A 23,050-nucleotide genomic window follows, 5' to 3' on the forward strand; every position below is an offset into this window, starting at 1 on the left:
GTGGCGCAGTGGTTATGGTGCTCGACTGCTGGCCCGAAGGTCGCGGGATCGAATCCCGGCCGTGGTGGCCGCATCTCGGTGGACGCGAAATGCTACAGGCCCGTGTACTTAGATTTAGGTGCACGCAAAAAAAAAAAAACCCAGGTGGTCGAAATTCGCGTTGCCCTCAACTACAGCGTCCCTCATAAAAACCCCAACAATGACTGATTATTATAAGCGCCATTGGTTTGTGGAAAGCCGCCCAATTTTTTTTTTTTTTTGCTTATACATGGACGCCGGATCACAAGAAACTTGATCGTTTGTCGGCTTCGTATAGACCGCTGTAATGCGTTCTTCAAAACTCTCCACATCGACTATGCACAGGCTCCGGTATCACGGTATGGCGGGCTGGCTCTTCGCGATTGAAAATTAAGCTTAAGCATACGGCATGGACATACATAACAAGTTACGTTTGGTGCACGTCCGCAATTCGTCACGTGTCGCTTGTGTTCTCTCGGCGTGTTCTTGTGGCTCAACGAATTTCACCCAGATCGGTCCACCGGTTATTTTACAACAGCATTTTGCATATGGAAACTTGAGTTAGAGGTGGTGGCAATAGTAATGGAGGGGGGATGAGGGTGGCGAGAAACTTGAGCTGTCTTTTAAAGATTTTTTATTTTTTGTTTCGGTGCTGCTCAACCGCCTATCTTGTGACATATGCGACTGTCGGATGCATGTTCAGCGGCGTTTTGTATAGTGACGCCATCTGGAGCACGTCATTCTTACCAGAAATGAACGCGCGCAGTTTCAAGTTTAGTCTAGCTTCTATTGCAGCAATACAGTAAGCTTATTTTAAATGTGTAATCGCTGTTCTGTCTCACTCCGTACATACCAGGCCGGTTTCGTTAAGCACACTAAGGAGACTGTTATAATATATATTTCATGGCCTGCAGCCATCGTTGTAACTACGGAAGGTCTATGCCTTATCTTCTGCACTATCGAAAAAAACAATATGTACCAAGAAAAAGACGTGCAGTTTGCAAAATGTTATTTCCAGTGGTTCCGCAAGTGCAACCACGAAAAGCATTGCGATAGATATTTCATTTTAAAAGGGTAAAAACGGGTGTTCACAAACGGCGAGATTAGTTGCGAACATCGCAAAAACACCCAGGATAAAGGCGCATTCAGGCTTTCAGTGCTTTAAATATTTCGAGAGGATTCGCAAATACCAATCGCATAACTTTCTGTTCACGCTACTTCGTGCGAGAAAAAAAAAGTTGACTGCGAAACTTTAAGTAGTTAACAGCCTCGCCATGCGCGAGCTGCTCACCTGCTCTGTGCGCACACCAGCCGCTAAAGTTCACTTCTGTACTGCTCACTCTTGAACTACGAGTAAAGGACACTCGGGGCAACGAAGGCGCGGGTTTTCAGTGACACAGAGCAGTTTGAGGTTGTGTGGTTCGCTTAAGAAGTAGTGTACACGAACGTGGAGGCAGGTAGAGGTTATATTTTAGTAGCGAAAAACGTATGCAAACCGTGATGAACAGTGTTCACGTGGAGCCATTCTGTTGGGGGTATTTTAAAATATACAGCGGAGGGTAGTTTATTTGACGTGACATTTACATTGCAAAAGCGCTCGTGCGCGCAGGTTTTCCCGTTCACGAGGCGAGGCCGCGCGAGATAGGCGACTCGTAAATGTATGCATGCACGGGTCCTCCCGCGCTCGTGCTTGTATTTTGCTCGCGAATATGTGTCGCCCTCGAGCCGCTATTCTCATTTCGTGCTTGTCATTTTGCGACATCAAATCCGCTCACACCATGGGTGGCCCGCCTTGCTGCTGCCTATATCTATACCCATGGTCACGTTCAGGGGCGTAGCCAGGGGGGGTTCAACCCCCCCCCCCCGAAATTTTTCAGTTTTGCTTGCTTATATATACACGTGCACATACATACGCACGCACAAACATACATAAAGTATGGTTGACCCCCCCCCCTCCCCCCGAAAAAAATTTCTGGCTACGCCCCTGGCCACGTTACGCTGCGATTGTGAGCCGCGAGTCAGCTTGTCGGCGAGTTCTCGGCCGGACACTCCGGGATATTGCCGAGTCTTTTTTTTTTTTTACCCGCGTCTTATACAGGCGTGCCTAGACTAACAGTATATGCTACCTTTAGGTAGCAGAGCTGCGCGTATAGGTCTGGCTAGCGAGCGCAGCTATGCGGCGAAGCCGCACTCCGTTTTTGCAGGCGACATACCTACTGCGTCACCGATCGGCATGTTTGGGGTGCCGGGAAAACTGGTGACTGACTTTGCTGTCGATGACTAGTGTCGGTACAGTTCACTGCAGCGGCCTGCACAAAATGAAGTCAGGACAACACAAACTCCGGCCAAACAATGAAGAATTATATATATATATATATATATATATATATATATATATATATATATATATATATATATAGTCGCCATGAATACGAATACAATGTCGTGGGTCTGAATCCCGGCCGCCGCGGCCGTGTTCCGCTGTTGATGCTGCGGAAATCGAACTGAAAAGCACGTACGCCTTGTATCGCGCTTTGCGTGCACTTCTAAAATGACGTGAATTTTATAGAAGCACATAATACTGGCAATGTGGAGTTCTTTGGGGGCACGCCGCTCGTCCCCGCCACCAGGAGGGTTACATAACTTCACTTAACGGCAGTGAGATAATTTGCAGCCACATCCATGCGTGGACGTCTGTATACATTTCAACAGTTTGTCAACAGCACGGCCAAACGCTGGATGGGGAAAGTACACAGAGATAATGGGTATCCTCGAAGGATTTTCCCCGTGAGGCGTACTGCGTTCATGATGCTCGGAGAAGGAAAACCCGTGATAACGGGGTTCGGAACAATCGCGCGTGCTTTCTGAATGTGCGGCTGATCGGGTACATCTCAAAATAACGTTTCAAGGCTGCTTAGTCAACAGCGAAGGAACCAGAAACTATGCCCCTTAGACTTGTTGCTGCCCCCGTTTTTTTTTTGTTTTTTTTTTTTTTTTTTGCATGCCCAGCCTCAATTTTTTGTCCCTTTATAGTAGGTTTTCGAATAAGTGAACCGGAAGGGCATGCAAAAGATAGTTTCGTTTCAGCGTAAGCTGATCCCTAAAGTCCGATTGATTGATTGATTGATTGATTGATTGATTGATTGATTGATTGATTGATTGATTGATTGATTGATTGATTGGCCCGTGTTCTTGAAGGTTCTTCCGTGCAATTATCAGGCCGCCCCGACTCAGAAATGTTAATAACGGCGCTGCGCCTTGATTAAAGTGTTCACATGCTATTCCGCGGAGGCTCTGCGCTGCTTGCGCTCAGCAATGAATTTCTAGTGAGGCGGCTCTCAGTGCCCACTCGAATGAACTGGAGTGAAGCTGTGTTTCACACGTGAGCTTTCGTCGCTTAGGAATAAGATGGTAGCATTATTGGATCGCAATGCCTTTTTCAGCCGATGAAGGAGGCGATGCTGAGATTCGGTTAAAGCTTTCAGCACAGTATTGTTAGCGAATGCGACGGCTCATCGTCTTGGGTATGCATCATTTTTTGAAATTTCGCGTATTGTGACTCGCGGCCTCGTGTCGTTGCACGTGGGAATACCGACACCGCGGATAAGAGCGCAACCAAATCCGCCTAGGTTGTCGTGTGAGCATACATCAATATTTATAAGAAATTACACGTTCTTTATGCTCCTTTTGGGATTACTGTGCTTAATTTTATTCGCAATTTATAACTGAGCATGCCTGCCTGGTTCGCCGCACACAAATTTGCGAGTGGCAGATACCAAGTTCATATTTTTTATCCTGAAATCTGGTCGTGCGTTTATAATGTATGTAACTAAGCCAAGCCTCTTCTTTTCATTACAGGTGGTGATGTGACCGCGAATGCAAATCGTCGGGAACTCTACGCAGCTGAAATGGTAAGCTGTTTCTGCATTTTTTATGACAGACAATAGACCGATCCCACCAGACCATCTGCGCATGCGCGAGTTTCCGACAGTGGCACTGTCGCCATCTTAGTTGTAGTTCTCGGAGCGCTGCTGGTGCGGCTGCTTGCTGCGTGTTTCAGGTGTATTGGCGTTTTGCACCAATCCTCGACACGCAAGACGATTGAACGCGGTGGAAAACTGTGTCCGCACCTCCAACGTATGTTATTTCATTTCAGGTCAATGGCATCCGAGCGCTAAAAGAAAAAAAGAACAGTTGATAGTGCTTACGTGTGACGAGGTGGTCTCGTCGGGTTGATGAGCTTGCGTCGTTTTGCTGAATAAATATTAGTAATAAAAAAAGAGAAATCACGTTCCCGTCGTCTTGAGAGCAAATATCTTCTCCAGTGAACGCAAGCACGCAAGCGACACAAGCTACAGTATCCGGAAAATAACTTGCCCAAACTGCGCAGAGCTCTCCGCTATACGACAACAGGAGAAAAAAAAAAAAGGCGAAGGGCACCAAAAAAAGAAGCTTATTGCGCTTTTTTTTTTTGTCGAAACGACACTTTCCATGTGGACTGTGTTGTCAACGCAGGACTTCGATCACAGTAATAAGTTAAACGTGAATGAAGATAAAACGGTCGCCGAGAAGCAGGTTAGAGGCGCGTCCGCTGAACAGTGACTGGCCGCTCATGCCGTTTGGCAAAGGTTAACATCACGAAAATCTCGTGAATGGCATAATATTTCCTGCTGTACAAGGGATGGATGAGTCAGTAAGAGATATTGGCGGCACACGCAATGCGGCGGATAAGCAGTAGCTCGCTCCGGCTGGCGGCGGCGGCCTCAGCCGGTGGCTCGGCGCCGGTATCGTCGCTAGGCCTACCGCTTCGAAACGGCAGTGTACGGTAAATAGCCTACGCTCATAAAGAAGTCCAGCTTTGCTACCGCTGTTGCCCGCTTTACGATGCGTTCACAATAATATCGCATATTGAAAGGAACAGGGAAATCCCGGCGGCGGAGTTGGCTGCGATACCGGCACGGCCGAGTTTTCGCCGTGCGCTCCACGGCGCGAGCTGTACACAGCATGCAGTTATAATCTTGGCTTGTATCACAGGTCTCGTTCATGCTAGACGCTTGACAGTCGTCATCGCATTTGGTGAGAGGTCGGTTTAGGTCTTCCTATATATTAAAGCGATATCTGTTGAGCCCGGAAAGGACGTTGTATCCAACCTGTTGCCGCTGGCGGCGATCGGCCCGGCAAGGGGATCCAGCTCGCGTTATATGAACTTTTGCTGTCGCTGATCGGTCCATCGTTCGCGCAGCAAGGTTGTTATGACGCAATAGGGCACTGCTAAACCACGATGCATCATGCACAGGGAGTTCACAAACACTTTGAACAAGAAAGTGCGCGGTAGTTGCCTCTCTGTCCGACTTCGTTGACTGTCGCACACATTCCTGTCGGAGCTTGAAATCCTTTGAGAACACGCAAAATCCGAGTCATTTTGCTTCAGGCTCCTGTTGTAGCATTCCAGTACACAGCACGTCAACCCAACCAACGCAATTCATCCAAATAAGGCCGCTAAATCTGGTTAATGCAGCTCGCCAATGCACCAGCTGTAGGCAGCTGAACGTACCGACGTACCGAGTACTACAAGTACCGGCATGCACTGCGGCAGCGGTGGCGTAGTGAAACTCGCGGTGAGATCGGTCTATTAAGAATACCGTGAAAGTACATTTTCTCTCTTATTCAGTACCGGTTCAGAGAACAACTCATCGTGGACTAATATTTACAAAGTGTAGATTTACTGTGGGCAGTGGCGTAGCCAAGGGGTGGTACACCGGGCCCGTGCCCCCAACAATGCAAGAACACAAACAATTCAAACAAGGACAAGTGACGAATATGCACACTCGTGTTAACATTAGATGTGAAAGTCCAGTAAGGATACTACTACTGTATCCGCGTGAAACGCGCCAATGTCATTTTTCAAGTGGCCTCTTCATCTAACACTTAAGCATTATGTTCACGTGTAACCTAACAGGCAATTTGATTGGGCTAGTTGGTAATGATCAATCACTGTAGGCGGCGCGAAACCTTACTGAGGACAAATACGAAGAGGCCAAGGCACAGTACGAGCCCTTGTGACTTGTCCTCCTTGTTTCTGTCCCTAGTAAAGTGTCGCGCTGCCTACAGTGATGGTTCACGTGTAAGTTCAGCAGCCAATCATGTCAAAGTATTGCGCCCGTCCTGTGTCGAACCCTTGGGTCACGTTCAAAGTAAACTGGAAATCCTGCGCACCTCTTATACATACATTTATACTCTACCGGAACGCGGAAGAAACGCGCAGGCTCGGTTAATAGCATTCGGCTGGGAGTGCGCCATCGATTGTGAAACTTCGTAAAAAAAAAAAGAAAAAGAAAGAAAACATCATATTTGTCTACGTTTTATTGTTTTCCAGCAGAAAAAGGGTCGAGCTTCTATGGATCAGGCACCGGTATTTCTTTAAATTTCAAAGCACACTATATCGCCCACCGAAAGGAACTGCCCTTTCGTGTTTTCGTTTTTAGTCTGCGAGTCTTTGTTCGATGTATACGTCGTTAAAGCGCATGTCATACTAGGTACTTCTGTGATTCACGACTTCTTGGTTATACTCGTATGTTATTTGTGTCTGTTCGTGACTTGGAGTGGCCATATAGCTAGCCCCTGTAAACAGGCATGTGTCACCGAATCTACGCCAGATGGCAGCTGATATTGACCCTTGACGTCAGTAGCGAAGACCTATTTGGACACGGTCGGCTGCCTGGTAGAGAGTGAGAGACACGAGAGCAAGGAAGGGCAGGACAGTGAACCAGAGGAGCGTCCCTATACCTAAATTTGATGAAGGAGGTTAAGAGATAAAAAGAGAGGAGAGAAAAAGGACAGTGTCGCTTAATCCCGGGGTTGACATCGACGTCAAACCTAATCCGAAGAGAAACAACCTTAAAGAAGACCAGCAGATAATGATGCCAAGGAAGATATATACGGGACATCAATTCTACTGTTCGCATGTGTATTGGAACAACTGTGGTGTAGATGAGACGAAAGTAAAGTGGACGAAAAGACAACTTGCCGCTGGCAGGGACCGAACCTGCGACCTTCGGATCCGAAGGTCGCAGGTACTTTCTTCACATCCGTATCACAATTGTTACAATTGTTACAGCTGATCGGCATGGTCCGTGGTAGCCATGCCGATCAGCTGTTGATCTCGAGGACGCGGGTTCGAGTGCTGCAGCGCGACGAGTCGGGTGAATGTAGAATGCGCTTGTGCAGTTTAAGTCCGTAGTCAAGATTAAACTGAAGCCCGTCGCCATACGGCGTTCTTTATAATCATTTGTGCAGTCAGTAACAGGGCGTTAACTCTCGTAACCAGATTTTAGTTAATTGTGCTAAATCGTTGCGTTTCGTCGCCGTCCCTAACTTAACTTCTCAGTTTGCTGCTCAAAAAATGCCCATCAGCGCTCGTGGGAGAAGATGAGTTGAAATGCGATTGTGAGTTGTGCCTGCTATTTGTATACAGACGACTTCGATGCGACCTTTCGTCCCCGCGTGAGCCAGTATACCATAAAGAGGGGTCATTCTGTTTGTTCCAGTAAAGTTACACTCTTACGTACGTGAGAAGTCTGTCTCGCGTACATAGTGAAAATTCGGTACTGCAGTTTCACCTTGCCACCGACACAGTCTTCTGTGCGACGTCCCTTCATTGCGCAAAACGTTGAGCGTTAGTTCCGTCGCTAGCTGTACCTAAGTTACCATTTACATCCTGCATTCTTTAACGCGTCAAAAAAAAAAAAAGAAAGAAAAAGGCTGACAGGCTAGGAAAGAGTTAAGAGACAGAGCGAAGCTTGTCCGAGCTCTTGATTCGTTCGTGTCCCGCTCCTGTAGCTCTTCTCGGAACGCGGTAAAGAAGTGAGAAACGGCTCGACACGAAGGAAGGCGACCGTACCTCCCCACTCCGACGTGTCCCTTGAAATTTGTTTTACCGGTTCCCTCTCTTTCCGCAACCTGCAGGGCTTCCACGCCGCCACTGCCATGCAGCTACACAAGAGCACCTCTAGGGCACGCAGCCTCGCCGGCTCTCGCGTGATGTCTCCGCCGCTGTCTGCGGTCCTCCTCTTCTTGGGCTCAGCAATCCTCGTCGCTGTCGTTTCTCCTGCTGCTGCGGCCACCGGCGACGCTACTTCGGAGCTGGCTTGCCCGGCGCCCAGGCGCGGCGACGACGGCGTCCTTCTGGAGCCCGACGCCGACGTCTTCCTGGGCGCGTTCGTACAGGCCCACGAGCCGGCCAGAGACGCCTTGCTGGGGTGCGGCTCGCCCCTGGTACAGGGGGTCGAGACCCTAGAGCTATTCAAGTGGGCCGTCGGCCTCCTCAACAGGGACCAGGGATTCGTACCCGGCGTCAAGATTGGTGAGTTCGTTGTTTTCGTCAACAGCGTCATGACTCTGGCGAAAAACTTCTTCGGTAACAATTATTCTCTAAATCTTTCTGAGTATTAATGTTCGTAACATAACCACCCGGGTTACCACTGTGGCCCTTTTGTTCATGATGGTGCCCTGCTGGGCCGCGGGTGCAACATACTGGGAAAGTATGAGCGGTAAGACAGAAGAAAAAAAAAGGGAAATATTAGGTCTATCCTGTCACTCCCTTTTCGTTATTACTGTCTTTACCCTCCTACTTTTACAATATGACCTTCTATTCGTTACCGTCCAGTCGTTTTGTCTGTGGTTAATCGCAGCCTATCGGACATAAGCATTTATGACTTGCCGTTAAAATGTAAATCGCTTATCCTTTGTGTTTAACTCCCCTCCCCCTACATTATAGTCCGCGAATATAGATTTACAAGTAGTTCTGTGGATGCATTAACTAAAGTCCCTAGATTTTTTTTCTCTTCTTTCTTAAACAGTGACAGCCATTGAAGCGCCGCCGACGAATCTTATTGGGTAACGCTCGTTTTCGGTAGCCATGCTCTTCCTAACGCTTTTCCAGCGCCTGGTGAAGCAGTGCTCACTAATGACGGGGCATTGCAATATGGCGGGGGAGAAACGCGCGTCGCGTTCGCATATTGTCCGGTGAAAGGTACGTGGCTAATGTAATTAAATGTACGTGACTTTGTAAGTCTTCTAGGTTGGGGAGACCATGGCGGCAGACGCCGGCTGCGCGTGAGAGAGGGTCGGGAGAGGAGGCAGTTGTAAAAGGGAAAACCCTTGGGACTTTACCATTAACGTTTGTGCGACGACATTGATGAAAAATAAGATAACCTCTGGTATCTTTCACTGAGTGACATTTTCGGGTGCCCTAAGCAATGGAATGAACGAAGCAATGTGTTCAAGAGTGTACGGAGCCCGCTTGCCCAGTGAAGTATGAATTTGTAATCATGGGCAGTCGTCGCACTGCTAACGAAAAGGAGCCTCCAATGTACACCATCTGCTGAAAACGTGGTTGAGAGCATCATTCCCGTTTTGCCCATAACCTTGTACTAGATATTTCAGGATTACCGATATACGAGTGTTATACCCTGTATGACTTACGTCGCTTTTCCTTTAGTGGTCGGTCAGCATTCAGCCAGGTTCCGATATCTTTCTTTAACCCTGGACAAATTAAGTCGCGCCCGCACTCTTTCGTAAAACCTCCAACAGTGCATGAGCTTTACCCGAAGCTCCTGCACAAGTTGTCGCCAATAGTTATCTATATATTGTAGTCCATTGAGAGTCTTGCTGTCAAAACACTTTCTTCTGGCCCACCATTCTCTGTTCCCACGAGGAAGGCACAGGTCCGTTCAACCTGCGCGATGGCTGCTGGAGATAAGAGGCGTTTAAGCTTCCTAGATTAGACGACGCATCTATCCATGAAAAAAATGGGGGGGGGGGGGGGGGGGATAAATGCTTATCATTGCAAACACCCAGCATGCAAGTGCGATGTTCAGGACTTCTGTGAAAGGCTACCTACATCCGTAATTGCGTTCTTGTCTCTTGGAGAGCAGCACAGCATATGCTGTGTACATACTATGCGAAACCGCCAATGTATATTCTGCCTGCGTTGAACAAACTAGACGACAAAACGTTTACGGAAGATCCTCGAACCGTGGCCCTACGCTTCGCAGGCCAGCAAAGCGACGCGGCCATTGATACTGTTTTTAAAATAATCGACTGGGCTAAGCGATCGTTTTTTGGCCTATCAACAGTCGCACATGTCGCACCCTGACAGCGCCTTGTTCCATCTTCTTTGTTTCTTTTAATAGCTTTCCCTCAGTGCAGTGTAGCAAGCAGGGCGCGCGTCTGGTTGACCTCCCTGCCTCTCCTTTCTTTCCTCCTCCTCCCGACCTGTGCGTTATGCGGCGACTTGTCCTCACTGAAAGAATGCGTGACCATAACAGTGCACTCCACGCCTGTATCGTAGGAAATGACTAACACATTCCGATTGGAACTTGTCCAGGCATGCGCGTATTCGACTCCTGCGGCCACAAGGCCAGGGCCTACTTGCAACTGGATGCGCTCCTGCCCGTCCTGCGAGGAAACTCTGAGACCTGTGTCAGCACCGCCAACAGCTCCAGAGTCATAGGTGAGTCTGCAGACATTACAGAAGTGTGCTCCTTCGGCCGAAAGAGCGACTTCGCTTGATTAAGAACCATTTTGGCGCATATGATAATTTGCATCTGCAACGCAATGAGAATAGCGCGAACAAGAGGGACTCGAGAACCTCGACGTGGTCAAAACTTATACCGAGTCCCCCACTATGGCGTAGCTCGTAGTCATACTGTGGTCTCCGCAACTAAAATGCCAGAATAAAGTTACAACGCGTAAACTGCTTCTCCGTAATAAACGAAGCTGCGGCTGGCGTTTTCAATGTGTCTCTTTTTCTTTTTGCTACCTTTCACCAGGTACTCTGATGACAAGCACCCTGAGGAACGAAGAGCTGATTGCCAGCCTTCTTAGGGATCACGACGTGCCCACCATCCCACTGGAGAGCAGCGCCATAGCGCCACCTGAGTACCTGGCCAAGGTCAGTACGCGCCGGAGTTTCTCAACGTCGTTGGTCGTCAAGCCTTCTAAAGGTCAATTAGGAGGCGATTAGGTGAAGTATTCATCCTAGATGTAAGGGCTGCATGCAGAAACACACGGAAATGTTTCAAGTACTATCTGGTCAACAAGTCTCCGTGAACAGTGAAACCAATTTTATCGGTGCCACGATGAGCCGTCGCAGATCACAAATCGCACCGCAGGAGTGCGTTTCGAAGGCAGCGAGTTCACATAATTATTCAGAATACCAGATGAGCCTGCTAGCTTGAAATATCACCCTTCACCTCCTTTATTAAGTGTTGACCCTATTGGAAAGATGTATATGCCGCGTGACAATCCTGCGTGATCATACGGGTTTATAAGCTTACATAAATATTTTTATTCAGTGTTCTGTACAACCGTATAGGATAAATATCCATATCCATATAGGATTATCCATATATGATAAATATACATTATATCCATATAGGATACGGATAAATACCACATTAACAGCGTACGTAATTTTTCAATGTGGATGAAAATTGACTTTAACAACGAGGAGTGTGAGGTAATGGTTACTTTTTTGATGCACGTAGCCTCCAGGTCTTCATCGCCCAATCGAATTCAAATGAAAAGGAAATAGTCTTTTTTTCACCTTGATATTCAAATCACTGCAATAAGAACCGACTTCAAGAACGACTACGCCTTTGTGTTTGTCAGCCGTTTTCGCGTTTGATGAGGCTTTAGTTTCTCTTTCAAGTCACCATTGAGCGTCTCGCCTCACGCGGTCGTCTTTCTCACTTTGCATTTTCCTTTCCCTTTCCTTCCTTCCCCCTGTAGCTGCTGCTGGAGGCCGCGTTCGACATGAAGTGGGAGCACTTCACCGTGCTCCACTCTCACGACGAGCCCAGCGTGGCAGTGGTGAAGGCGCTCAGTCAGCGGGCTGTGTCGGCTGCATCGCCCTGCGTTACGCTCATCGAGGCCCTGCCCAAAACGGCCGCCCACGAAGGCGGCGAGCGGGCCCGTCTGCGACTGCGCAACCTCCTCGTCCAGCTGGACGACACCACGCCCGTGTTCGTGGTGACCGCTTCGGCCGACGCCGTCGAGGCCCTCGCCGAGCTGATCGCCTCGGACCCGGACACCTTCCTGCGCCACCGGCAGTGGTTCTTCGCCTGGGTGCCCGGCGAGGAGGCCCTGCGCAGGCTGGGCCCGCTGCTCAACCGCGCGGGCTTCTACTCGCTCGCCCCGTACCCGCCCACTGTTGGCTCTTTCGAAGATCACTGGAACAACCTGAGCCGGACCGCCGATGTCAAGAAGGCTCGGGACCGCTGGTACCTGGAACTCGTGGCCACGCAGAAGCACTGCAGAATACAGGGTCTCAAGTGCGTGGTCCCTTTATTTTATCCTACGTGTCTCATAGTGGTGATCGCTGGCGGGAAAACTTTTATAGAAACTCTCTAGGAGGACTTCCTTGATGGTGCGTAGGCATCATGGCAGTATACATCGCAACACTTACGCACGCAGAGTCCTCCTAAGAGTTCCTTTAAGGTTCTGCCGAGTTCCAGCTTTGATGACACAATGCGCACAAATCGTATAACGACTATGAAATGTCCTTGGCAACTGCATACGTTTCGTGTTGCCGAGAAGTCTAACGAGGATACGTGTGTGCCAACCGTTTCAACGAGCTGGCTTGCACGAAGGAAATTCTTCAGGAAGTCATCAGCCCTGTGCAAAACGTGCCGTCCTTCTAGGCGTGCTTGTTCGCACGCAGCACGTTCATCAAGGAGCACTGGCGCGATTTTGAGGCATCGCAACCGGGACATTTTGTGTTTTCTTGGCATGGTCGCAGGATCCCTGGTCTGGAGAACGCGGCGCCGTGTCCCGACTTATCCCTGAGCCACGAGACCGCGCAAGCCCTGGTGCGAACGTCCCGGGCACTGCCGGCCGCGCGGGGCGTGTTCACGCTTGCGCAGGCGCTGCGCTCAGCCTGGAAAGCGTTGTGCCGAGGTCAGCCCGGACTGTGTCCCGAGCTGCGACGCCTCACGAGGAGTCAGTTCGCCGGATCCTTCCTAGAGCCCGGTGGTGCGGCGTTGACGCTCTCTCGGTCCGGAGGTGGTCTGCCGGCGGCGCCAGGAACGGCTGCTGTGAGCCGCGAAGCGCGCGCTGCCTCTGACGTCCTGGGAGAACTCGGCGCAAGTCACCTGGCTTTGACTCGATTCCTGTATGACGCGGTCAAGGGAACAGACTTCAAACAGGTTGGTACATTACGCGTGCACCTTTGGTTTTCTGTATGTGTCTGTGGCAACGACGATTGTTGCATTCTACAGTGCACTAACAGTAGTCAGCCACAGACATAAAGGTGCGAAATATGGACTTTTGAGTCGATTAAAATCGCTCCAGGTCAACTTACGCTTTTAGCAAGAGCGTGTTCTCTAGCTGCGATTTGGTGCTGATCTGTGTACCGCTGCCACAACGGAGCGCAAGGTACGGAAATCATCGACCCCTTTCAATATCCGCGTACCTTTGATGCCAATGAGAAAGACCTGTATTCGGAACCTTACACGAGATTCCGCTTTAATTCTTCAGTGCCTTTAAATGTCATTTTTGCTGTTCGTTAAGTTGTTACAATGTTGTAAGCAAATAGGGACATTTCATTGCTATTTAGTTGCGAACATCTTTTAAATATTTCTATTCTTTTTTTTGTGTGCAGCTGATACTTTACGACTCGGAGGAGGCCAAGCTTTTGCAGAAGGACACTCGCTTCATGCCAGCACTTTGCTCTGCTGATACGTGCCAGAACTGCATCAGGTAAGCCGGGAATTCGGTTGCACGCATAGCGATGTGACCACTTTACTGGTTTTCGCTCACTCTGTTATAACCTGACAGTGACGATTGCCAGCCATGCTACTATAGCACCTGCTCCTGACAGTAACATGCAACGTGTCCGTCGTCATAGAACCTGCCTTGCTTTATACTCTGTGTTGTAGAGGGTGTTCACAATTCCTGCAGGTTCCGCACCACTCGCCTGGAGGAAGCGGATGCGACCATCACGTCGGCTTCGTCGCTGCCGACCAGCGCCGAAGCCGGCCTGTCCGCCTCCGACATCGTCCTTCCAGTCCTGCTTCCTCTCCACAACGCCGGCCACGGCGCGTTTGGCTGCGGAGACACGGTCAACCGACTGGCCGTGCAAGACTTCGAGGCCGCCTCCTGGATGGTGCGCAAGATCAACTCGAACGGCGTCCTCCTTCCGCGACTCAAGCTCGAACTACGCGTCATCGACACCTGCTCCTCGGCGTCGGTCCTCACCCGGGACATCTCGGCCGTGCTGGAGCACTTCTCGGAACTGGGCGTGCCCACCGTGTTCGTCTCCTCTTCTATGTCGGCCGAGCACGCCAGGGTGGCCGCGTCCATCCTGTCCCGGCTGAACGTCACCCTGGTGACCACGACGGATCTGGCTGCTTCGCACGATCGCCGGCCAGGTTACCTTTACCAGATTCCGCTGCCCATCGAGAAAATCGCCGAGGCCGCGGTCGCCTACTTGCAGAGCCTGGACTGGAGCTACGTCTCCGTCGTGTCCAGCGAGAGCGAATCCCGCGCCGTCGACGCCTTCAAGGAGCGCGCCGACGCCGTTGGCATCTGTCTCGCTATCCAGGCGACGCTGACCGCGGGTCGTGAGTTGGATCCCAACCTCATCGCGCGCCTCACGACGGCAGCGGCCAACGGCGCCCGTGCAGTCGTCCTCTGGACCGATTCCGAGGATACCCTGCGCTTCCTGGCGGCGCTGAGAAGGGCGCGCACCGAAGGACTCCTGGACCACGCTGCCTTGGTCCTCATTCACGGCGGCGGACAGCCCGTCAGCTTCGACGGCCACGAGGAGGACGCTCTTGGCGCTGTTCTCCTTCGACCTCAGTACGGACAGGTACGAATTTTCCATTCCTAAATAAAGGTAGCGCAGAAAACCCCCGTGAAGTGCCGCTAGCATTTCCCGCTAATATGCCGCGCGAGAGGCAGACCCCTTGATACATACATTTGATCCACGTACGCGTAGGTTCTTGACTTCGAGTCATACTACGAGCGCCTGCGTCCCGACCAGAACCGCTTCTTCAGCGACCTGTGGTCTCAGGCGAGGACGTGCCACCGGACTCAGGGTGGTCAGGTGTGCTCGGTGCCGCTGTTGCCCAGTCGCTCGGTGGTGGACATCATGCAGGCCGTGCTCGTTGCTGCCACAGCGCTCAGAGACCTCCGTGAACAGGTGTGCGGAGGCTCCCGAGAGGTGAGGAAAGACGCCTTTCTTTGATTAATATCGTTGATTGGTTGAGTGCCCATTTCATAACATGTCAACGCAATACCGTCTCCGGGAGATGCCTTGCATAGGGCTCCGCATTGAAGAGGCCTCGAAACATCTTGCTTTCGAAGTCGCAGAGAATTCTGAAACATGTAAACGACCTCCCTAAAATGTATTGAAAATTTTTTTAAAGACGTATCCTACGTCTAGAGATATTACGTGCGCAATGTTTAGTTTTCCCATCCCACTTAAATGTCATCTTTTCAGAGGACAACGGTGCGCCGGTGGCGATGCACTGTCTTCGGAGTAGCTTTTCATTCCAATCAGGCGTGCACGGAAGAACGTGAGCAGACGACAGGAGCATTCTCTCTGAAGTGCAGTTTTCATTTTTTTTTGCTACTGTAGCCTGGTTGCATTTAACTTATAGGCGCAGTAGCCGTAGGAACAGCGTACTGATCCCGGCATCATGCGGGCTTCATTTTAACTAAAGGCAGCTCCCCATGAAAAACTGGTTGGCTGATGTTGCCATAGGTAGCTGCTAACAGTCGGTCCAGCCTCCGCGAAAACTATATATATCGCTGGGTTTCGCAGTAAAAGGTCTAACTTACGCGCGAGGTCTTGTATTCCCTGCGCGTGTCCGCGACAGTCCATATGGGCGCCTTTAAGATTGGCGTGCAATGCAGGCAATGGACGCCCCCTACTGCGCTCGGCTCCTGGCCAATGCCATGGGCGTAGGAGAGGCGCTGGACGAGCAGGTTCGCCAGGCAAACACAATGCGCGTGGGTTACAAGGATCAGGTGTTCGTCTTCACCGAAAGAGGCCACGGGGACATCGCCGTCGACCTCTGGAACGTCCGCAGGTCATCCGCTGGCATCGCACCGCAAAGGGTGAGTGCGCGCAGTGGGCTGATGCTGCATGTCCGTACACGTTGTGACTTTCGGCGTTTTAGTGCTACGAATATATTTGACAACTAATTATTTCGAATGGCTGTCATCGATACAGCCTTTACGCGCTGATCTGCCGAAATGTTTAAACAAAACTTTCGCGCAATACGTTCTAGTCTGTCTGTGCATCAAAGGTTCGCACTGGTTGGCAAGTTTCGTCGTTTTATCGAAAGAGCGGTCCATACATAGTATGGCACAATATTAATGTCGTCAACGTAATGCATACCAGTATACTTGTTGCAGGTGATAACTGTTAAGCGGCTTTGTAACATGACGCTCTTGTTGGATGTCAACATTGTATACTGAAACCAACGGAGATGCCATACAGACATATGTTATAGAAAGACATATGTTATAGAAACAACACGAACGATTCACACCGTGCGCAAAATCACGCGCAACTGGTGGAAATATATCAAATGACCCGCACACGCATTACTTATATAAATGGGTCATCATTAAGCTTGCAATAGCCCTAAGGAAGACACAAGTACCCTGACAAACGGAATATCAGTGTTCCTCTCTGGGAAGAGAAGGTCCCTCACATCTGTACAACCAAACTACCATAGCCAGGCCACTCGAATTTTTATCCGAAATTTCCGAAACGCAGTAACGTTGTGAACAGCTGTTATTTTCGTTCGTCCCCGTGTGCTGCCGACTTGTCATTAGCTGCTCTTCTTCCTCGCCTTCGGCAGGCGGGCCAGCTGTCCGACGACCGGTTCACCGAGCTCATGCCCGTGGTCACTTACGGCGGCAGCAGCAGCAGCGAAGCCAAAGAAGTGGCGCTGAACGAGCTCCGGTCCGCGTGTCAGGCGTCGTCTTGCCGGGCGCACTGCGCTCCCAAGGCTGTCGACTTCCTCGTGGTGCCTTCGCCCGACCACGTCTACCTCGCGGCCGCCTTCTCGGTGCACGAGCGCGGTGACGCCCCGTTCCGCTGCTCGCATAGAGTCACCGAGTCCGGCGTGCGCCGCGTCGAGGCCTTTCTCTGGGCCCTGGACCAGATCAACGCCAGCCCCTCGGTCCTGCCAGGAGTCAAGGTTGGCGCTGTAGTCTTCGACGTGTGTGGAAGCCGCGAGAAGACCTATCGAGACCTGTCCAACTTCGCCAGCGACTCGCTCGCCTCGCTCACCGCGCACATCCGGCTGCCCGCGCTTCGGCACGTGTTCGGCTTCGTCGCCTCCGGTAGGAACAGCGCCGGCCAGTGCACGGTCAAGCCCGCGGCCGACGTGCTCGCCGCAGCTGCCGGCGTGCCTACAGTGGCATCGGACTCGTCGCTGTCGCAGCTGGGAAGCCTTCGTTACCCAAGCCTCCTGCGGGTGCTCCCGTCCAACGCCGAGGTGGCCCAGGCCGTCCTGCGTGTCCTCAGGTACGTAGGTATCGATCATTCGCGTGCATGCCGAACCAGTCAGGCACCGTGATTTCCTGAACTGCTCTCTTTCCTGGCTTGTTCGCTCGATTACGACGTATAGTACTTCCCCTGCAAGTGCGAATGCGTCTTTACATGCATGGTTTTGCACTCCATTAGAGTTCGCTGGTCACTGCTTTCGGATAAACCTTGATGTCTCTTGATGCCCTGTTCTGTGCGTTGGTACCGCAGTTCTCGCCGCTTAATGTCGTGGCGTCGCTGGTGGCATTACGCCTAGAGCGCCACTTCGGATACGTACATCACGTTTGTGTCAGTTTGTGTACTTATTGCTTATTGTCCCACCAAGAAAGTAACAGAAACATATCCCATTAAGTACAGACCTAGTGTTCCTTCTCTAAAGAGAAAGAGAACTTGAGCAAGACAGGCCTGCTTAAAGAGGTGCCACTACGCGTAACGAAAATCGCGCGTAAAAGATCAGTTTTTTAATCACATTGTTACGTTATACGAGCAGGCGCTATAGGTGTCATTAATTCAGCTTGGTCAACGCGAATGGGCTTATGGCACATGTCTGCTATCGGCAGATGTATGTAGACCGATAGCCGCGTTTGTTCGTAAGATGTGCTTCGTTCTCCGCAGGCACTTCAAGTGGACGTACGTGTCGGCGGTCTACGATGACCGGGACGACGAGCTGCAGGACGTGTGGGAACAGTTCGAGCGAGCCTTGGAGGGCGGGCCCCTTCGTCTCGCCACCACGCTGCACCTCAGAGATGACACTTCGGACGAGGACGTCCGGGCCACCGCCACACAACTTCTCCGGAGGCGCAGGGAGGGCGCCCGGTGAGTGACAGCCGTCAAGGAGTTGCTTCACATCCACGATACCCGTTGCTTGAATTCTGTATGTCTTGAGTTAACTACGTAATCATCTTAACGCACCTGAATTATAGCTGACGTTGTTCCACCCAATTTCATTCGTTTTGAGCGCTTTCATGAGAAAAAAACAAAAACACAAAGCTCGCTTTCTCGGTGTGTGTTCCTCTTGATTTTTCATTGTCGTGGCGCCTACCAGTTGGTACACATTCAAAAAGAAAAAGATGGGATTTCATTGAACCGCTGATGCACCTGCTTCGTTTCAGTATATGCCTAACAATGGAACGCTTCTTTTTACGGCAATAGTTCCCGCAATAGTTCCCGTAGGTGCACAGTACACTACGCACTGTGCACCATGTCGTTCGTCGCTCCGACAGTGGCCTACCTTTTGCTCCTCCGTCTATGTAAACAGGCTATCAACCATCTTGTAGACTGTTTCAAGCTGCATTTCGATAGGCATGATAGACATGCACGTCTGTTCGAGACTCTTTTTGTCATAGAGATAACAATCCTTCAGGCGTTCCGAGTTCACAAACATGGACGCCGTTCTGTCTTCAAACTCCTCATTTGCACAACGCTCGACGCATTTGCCGCACAGGGTCGTGGTCCTATTCCTCAAGGACAAGGCGGCCGACGCCCTACTGACCGCACTTCACGAGGCATCGTCCTCGGCGGCGTCGCCCCAAACAGCGGACCTGACCTTCGTCGCGCTGGGCCTCCGCGACATCCTGTCTCGGCACCCCGACGTGGCACTGGGCTCGCTCTCGCTCCGGCTGGCGTCCGTAGACGTGCCGGGATTCCGCGACCACTTACAGCACCTGAGTTACGCCGGCAATGGTCGAAACCCCTGGTACCGCGCCTACGTCGAGCAGAAGACCGGTTGTCGTGGTCCTGCCGCCTGCGCCAACGCGCTGGCACCACCGCTGGCCAGCGGGGGCGGCAGCGGCACGTCTTCGCTGGATGCAGAGGATGCGAGCGCCACTGAGTTGACGGTCACTGCGGTGTTCGCCCTGGCAAGTGGACTTGACCAGGCGCGTAAGACAAGGTGAGACTATTTTAGAGCGATAGCTCTGCTCCTCCTGCTGCAAACCCAGAAAACGATCTTGCGTGTGCTTCTGACCTTCAAGCTCAGCCAACGTCAATTTCCTCTTCGCACGTGCATCCTGATAGCAACATATATGTGCAGTGTCGGTTTGTTCTCCTCTCCCGCGCACCCCTCTTCACCTAAGGGGCGGGGGCAAAGTCTGCCCCATACTTTGACTTAGTAAGGAGGGCGAGGGGGCCTGCGATGGACCTTCGCACCCCCTGATGGGACACCCTGCGCACACCTATGGTCGTCCACATTTAGGAGAAACACCTCACCGGTATTCAGAATAATATAAACTGAACGTTTCTTCTACTTCAGTGGAGAAATGTCTCCTATGTGATACGTAATGATGATGTCGACAAGTTGAATATTAGTTTTCTGATTTTCCCGCTAAGCATTGGCTGTTATTACCTTTCGAATACTAATAGGGTGCTTGTCCTAAATGTGACCGATGTCCTGCGAAAGTATCCTTGCTGCTTCTTGTTCTCCGTCAGGTGTGCGGGCGAGGACACCAAGCCCTGCGAGCTGGCCATGGACGACGCCTACCGTAGCCTGGTGATAAACTTCACCCGAAACGTTCGCATCACTCGCCACGATGGCTCGGTCTTCAAGTTCGCTGACGGCAACAGTGGCAATGGCCGAGTCCAGGTCACCTACTACCGAAGTCCCGGAGCGGGTGGCATGCCAGGGGAGTTCTCGCAGGCAAGTACAGTGAAGCTAAACATTTCGACAGAATTGCCCTTCTGGTTGGGTTAATTAATTAGGACCAAAAACAAGGGGTTAGTTACCCTGACGTCTTTGGAATTAACTCGGTTCCTACTTCAGGAGGGGGAGTGACGGCGAGTATGCCTAGGTGCAACTTCAAAATGTCGAGGTGGCGACGAGGGGTTGTTCATCTGCACTGACATCCGAAGCCTAAGAATGGCTCCAGAAAATTTATGCCACCTCGTGTTTTTAACGTGCACTGGTATCGCACAGGACACGGTCCTCTACCATATCACTTCCATCGAAATGCGACCGCCGAAGGCCTGGATTGAATCCCCGTCTTTTGGGTCACCAACTGGGCACCGTAACCACTGTACCACCGCGGTGGTTTATGATAATGCAAGTCCTAAACTCCGCTTCCACATAGCATTGAGCATGCGGCGGATGTGTTTCATGAGTTTTCACGTTAAGGTGGCCCAAGGGCCAATTTAATTATTGTAAATTTTAATGTACTTTATAGTTAATTCATTGTTACATAGCCGAGTGCAAGTCAATGCTTCGAATAAGTTGTAGTATACGATAATTTATCTATGATTGAAGTTCGTCACCATTTTATATTTTCTCTCTCACGGCTGTTATCGTGCTAGCTCATTTCACTTCGTAAGCGTTTCATCGCGATAGCGGCCTTTTTCAAAATCTACATTACTTGGTCTCGCGGCAGATCGGCACCTACAACCGGGACGAAGGCCTGCAGATGAACGCCAGCCTGCCCGAGGTCTCCCCGGGTCGTTCCCCGTACACCGTCAACTCGTCGTGCGAAGCGGACGGTGACTGCCGGCGTCACTCTCCGCGTCCTAGCGACGCCCTGCTCAGGGACGCCGGCGTGCAGCCCATGCTGTCGGGCGAGGACGGCCCGAGCCTCGCCATCGGCGCCGTGCTGCCCGTGCACCGCAGAGGCTCCGACATGTTCTCCTGCGGCGGCCTCCACGAAGGGGGCAGCACCTTCCAGAGCATGCTCGCGGTCGCCTACGCCCTGGACCGTGCCAACCGGAACCGCACCGACGACCTCCGGCTAGGACGCCGTGGTGTTCGACTCGTGCGCCACTCCTCAGCGTGCAGAGTCCCTCGTGTATGGCTACATGACGTCATCGATGAGGGAGGCCAAGGCCAACCTCTGGTGTCCATGATCACCTTTGAAAACAAGGTTGGTTGGTTGACTTGGCGTATGCGTCGTACGTTTGTGCACATACTATAATGTACCCTTGCGCAAGTTCACTAGCTGGCGTTTGCTCCGCGCAAACACGTTGATCTTCCCCTAAGCTGGTTTTTTTTGTGAAGTGTTCCAGCACCCGAGATTCGTTCGAAAATCTTAGAAAGTGTAGACAGTTAGTTTGCAGCATCTACAAACCTGCGTTCCATCGGCCGCAAAGTTCAATGTGGAACCACGAAAACTTAAGCTAATTGGCGGAGGTTTATGATGGCAGAAGGTAAGGCGTGCAAACTCGGAAACAGAAAAGAACCAGACGCCGGCGTTTGTGTTGTCCGCTTCTGTTCTCTTGTGTCCGTCTTTGCCGCCACTTTCTTCCAGTCCAAGGTAGTACCTCAACTGGCACTTGTTGAAGGGCTGCTGAATTGTGAAGTACATAAAACGCGTGTACATAGAATACGTTGTCGCTCAGAAACTTACTTTAAAAAGTAAAAAAAAGGATGCAGGAGAACGAAACTATGCGGTGAAACTATACTATGAGAACGAAACTATCATTAACTTGTTTTGTTTGAAACATCCCGATATGCCTTTTTTTTTCTGGCTCCGATTGCCGCCGCAGGTTGCCGAAGAAGTGGCGCCCGTGCTGAAGGACGCCGGTGTGCCGCTGGTCCTGACAAGCACGACGTCGAGGTTCACTCAGGAGAGCCGACCCGTCGGGATACAGACCCTGCCGCCGATAGTGTGGCAAGTGGAGGCGGCGCTGGGCCTGCTGCGTCACTACGACTGGAGCTACGTGTACTTCCTCTACTCCGGCGACGCATTCGGCCAAGACGCCTACTACCACGTGACCAAGTCGCTCGCCAGGCTGGGCCTGTGCGTCGCCGACTCGCAGAGGGTCGACCCCGACGCCACCGAGGAGGACGTCCTGGCCACGGTGCTCAAGCTCACCGACTCGGACGTCCGAGTCGTCGTCGTGCTCGCCGAAGACAAGGAGGTCAGCAACCGGATAGCGGTCGCCGCGCGAAGGGCTTCGTTGCTCGAGCGCTTCGTTTGGGTCGCTACCGAGGGCTTCAGCGACAACGAGCGGTTGCTGGAGACGCTGCATGGCGCCGACGTGGACGTATTCTCGCTCAGGCTGGACAACGAGCCGCTGCCGGACTACGCCCGCTTCGTGTCCTCGCTGACGCTGGGCCGCCACGAGCCCATTCCGGACGCCTGGTTCGAGGAGTTCTGGCAGCTTCAGTTCGGCTGTCGGCTGCCCAACGCGCGCCGCGTGCACGAGCAGTTCGCGCGCATCTGCACGGGCCGCGAGAAACTGGAAGTGCAGCAGGATCGCTACGTGTACCATACCGTCGACACGGTGATGCGCATCGCGGCAGCTGTGCGGGACCACGTTGCTAAGAACTGCCCGGCGGCGCTCGCCGGTGGACTGGACAGCCTCGAAGGGTGCAAGAAGAGCGCGCTGCGGCGCGAGGTGAGCGTGACGCTGCTGGGCACGGATCTGGAGAGCTGCTCCGAGTGCCAGCCGTCCACCATCACCACGTTCGGATACCGAGTACTCAAGATGAACGGAAGCAGCGTCCGCAACTACACCTACCAGAACGTACGTCACTTCTCG

General features: G+C 51.6%; 2 protein-coding genes across 2 annotated transcripts in view; one reads left to right on the forward strand and one right to left on the reverse strand.

Moving 5' to 3' along the window:
* Positions 1 to 23,050, forward strand: part of LOC119390478 (uncharacterized) — a 233,247-nt gene that overhangs the window by 199,532 nt on the left and 10,665 nt on the right. Inside the window, 18 exon segments of the mRNA XM_049414847.1 lie at positions 3,877 to 3,929; positions 7,984 to 8,380; positions 10,406 to 10,531; positions 10,851 to 10,972; positions 11,812 to 12,353; positions 12,821 to 13,226; positions 13,682 to 13,779; positions 13,981 to 14,890; positions 15,020 to 15,244; positions 15,940 to 16,143; positions 16,896 to 17,566; positions 18,203 to 18,403; positions 19,032 to 19,478; positions 20,015 to 20,222; positions 20,947 to 21,300; positions 21,302 to 21,373; positions 21,376 to 21,429; positions 22,052 to 23,035. Coding sequence (XP_049270804.1) covers positions 3,927 to 3,929; positions 7,984 to 8,380; positions 10,406 to 10,531; positions 10,851 to 10,972; positions 11,812 to 12,353; positions 12,821 to 13,226; positions 13,682 to 13,779; positions 13,981 to 14,890; positions 15,020 to 15,244; positions 15,940 to 16,143; positions 16,896 to 17,566; positions 18,203 to 18,403; positions 19,032 to 19,478; positions 20,015 to 20,222; positions 20,947 to 21,300; positions 21,302 to 21,373; positions 21,376 to 21,429; positions 22,052 to 23,035 — 6,024 coding nt within the window. The 5' untranslated portion in view covers positions 3,877 to 3,926.
* The window catches only part of LOC119390488 (3 beta-hydroxysteroid dehydrogenase type 7), a 442,541-nt gene that overhangs the window by 141,541 nt on the left and 277,950 nt on the right, over positions 1 to 23,050 (reverse strand). The gene's annotated exons all lie outside the window — the stretch shown is intronic.

Source organism: Rhipicephalus sanguineus, chromosome 4 (genome assembly GCF_013339695.2).
Source record: "Rhipicephalus sanguineus isolate Rsan-2018 chromosome 4, BIME_Rsan_1.4, whole genome shotgun sequence".
Taxonomy (NCBI): Eukaryota; Metazoa; Arthropoda; class Arachnida; order Ixodida; family Ixodidae; genus Rhipicephalus; species Rhipicephalus sanguineus.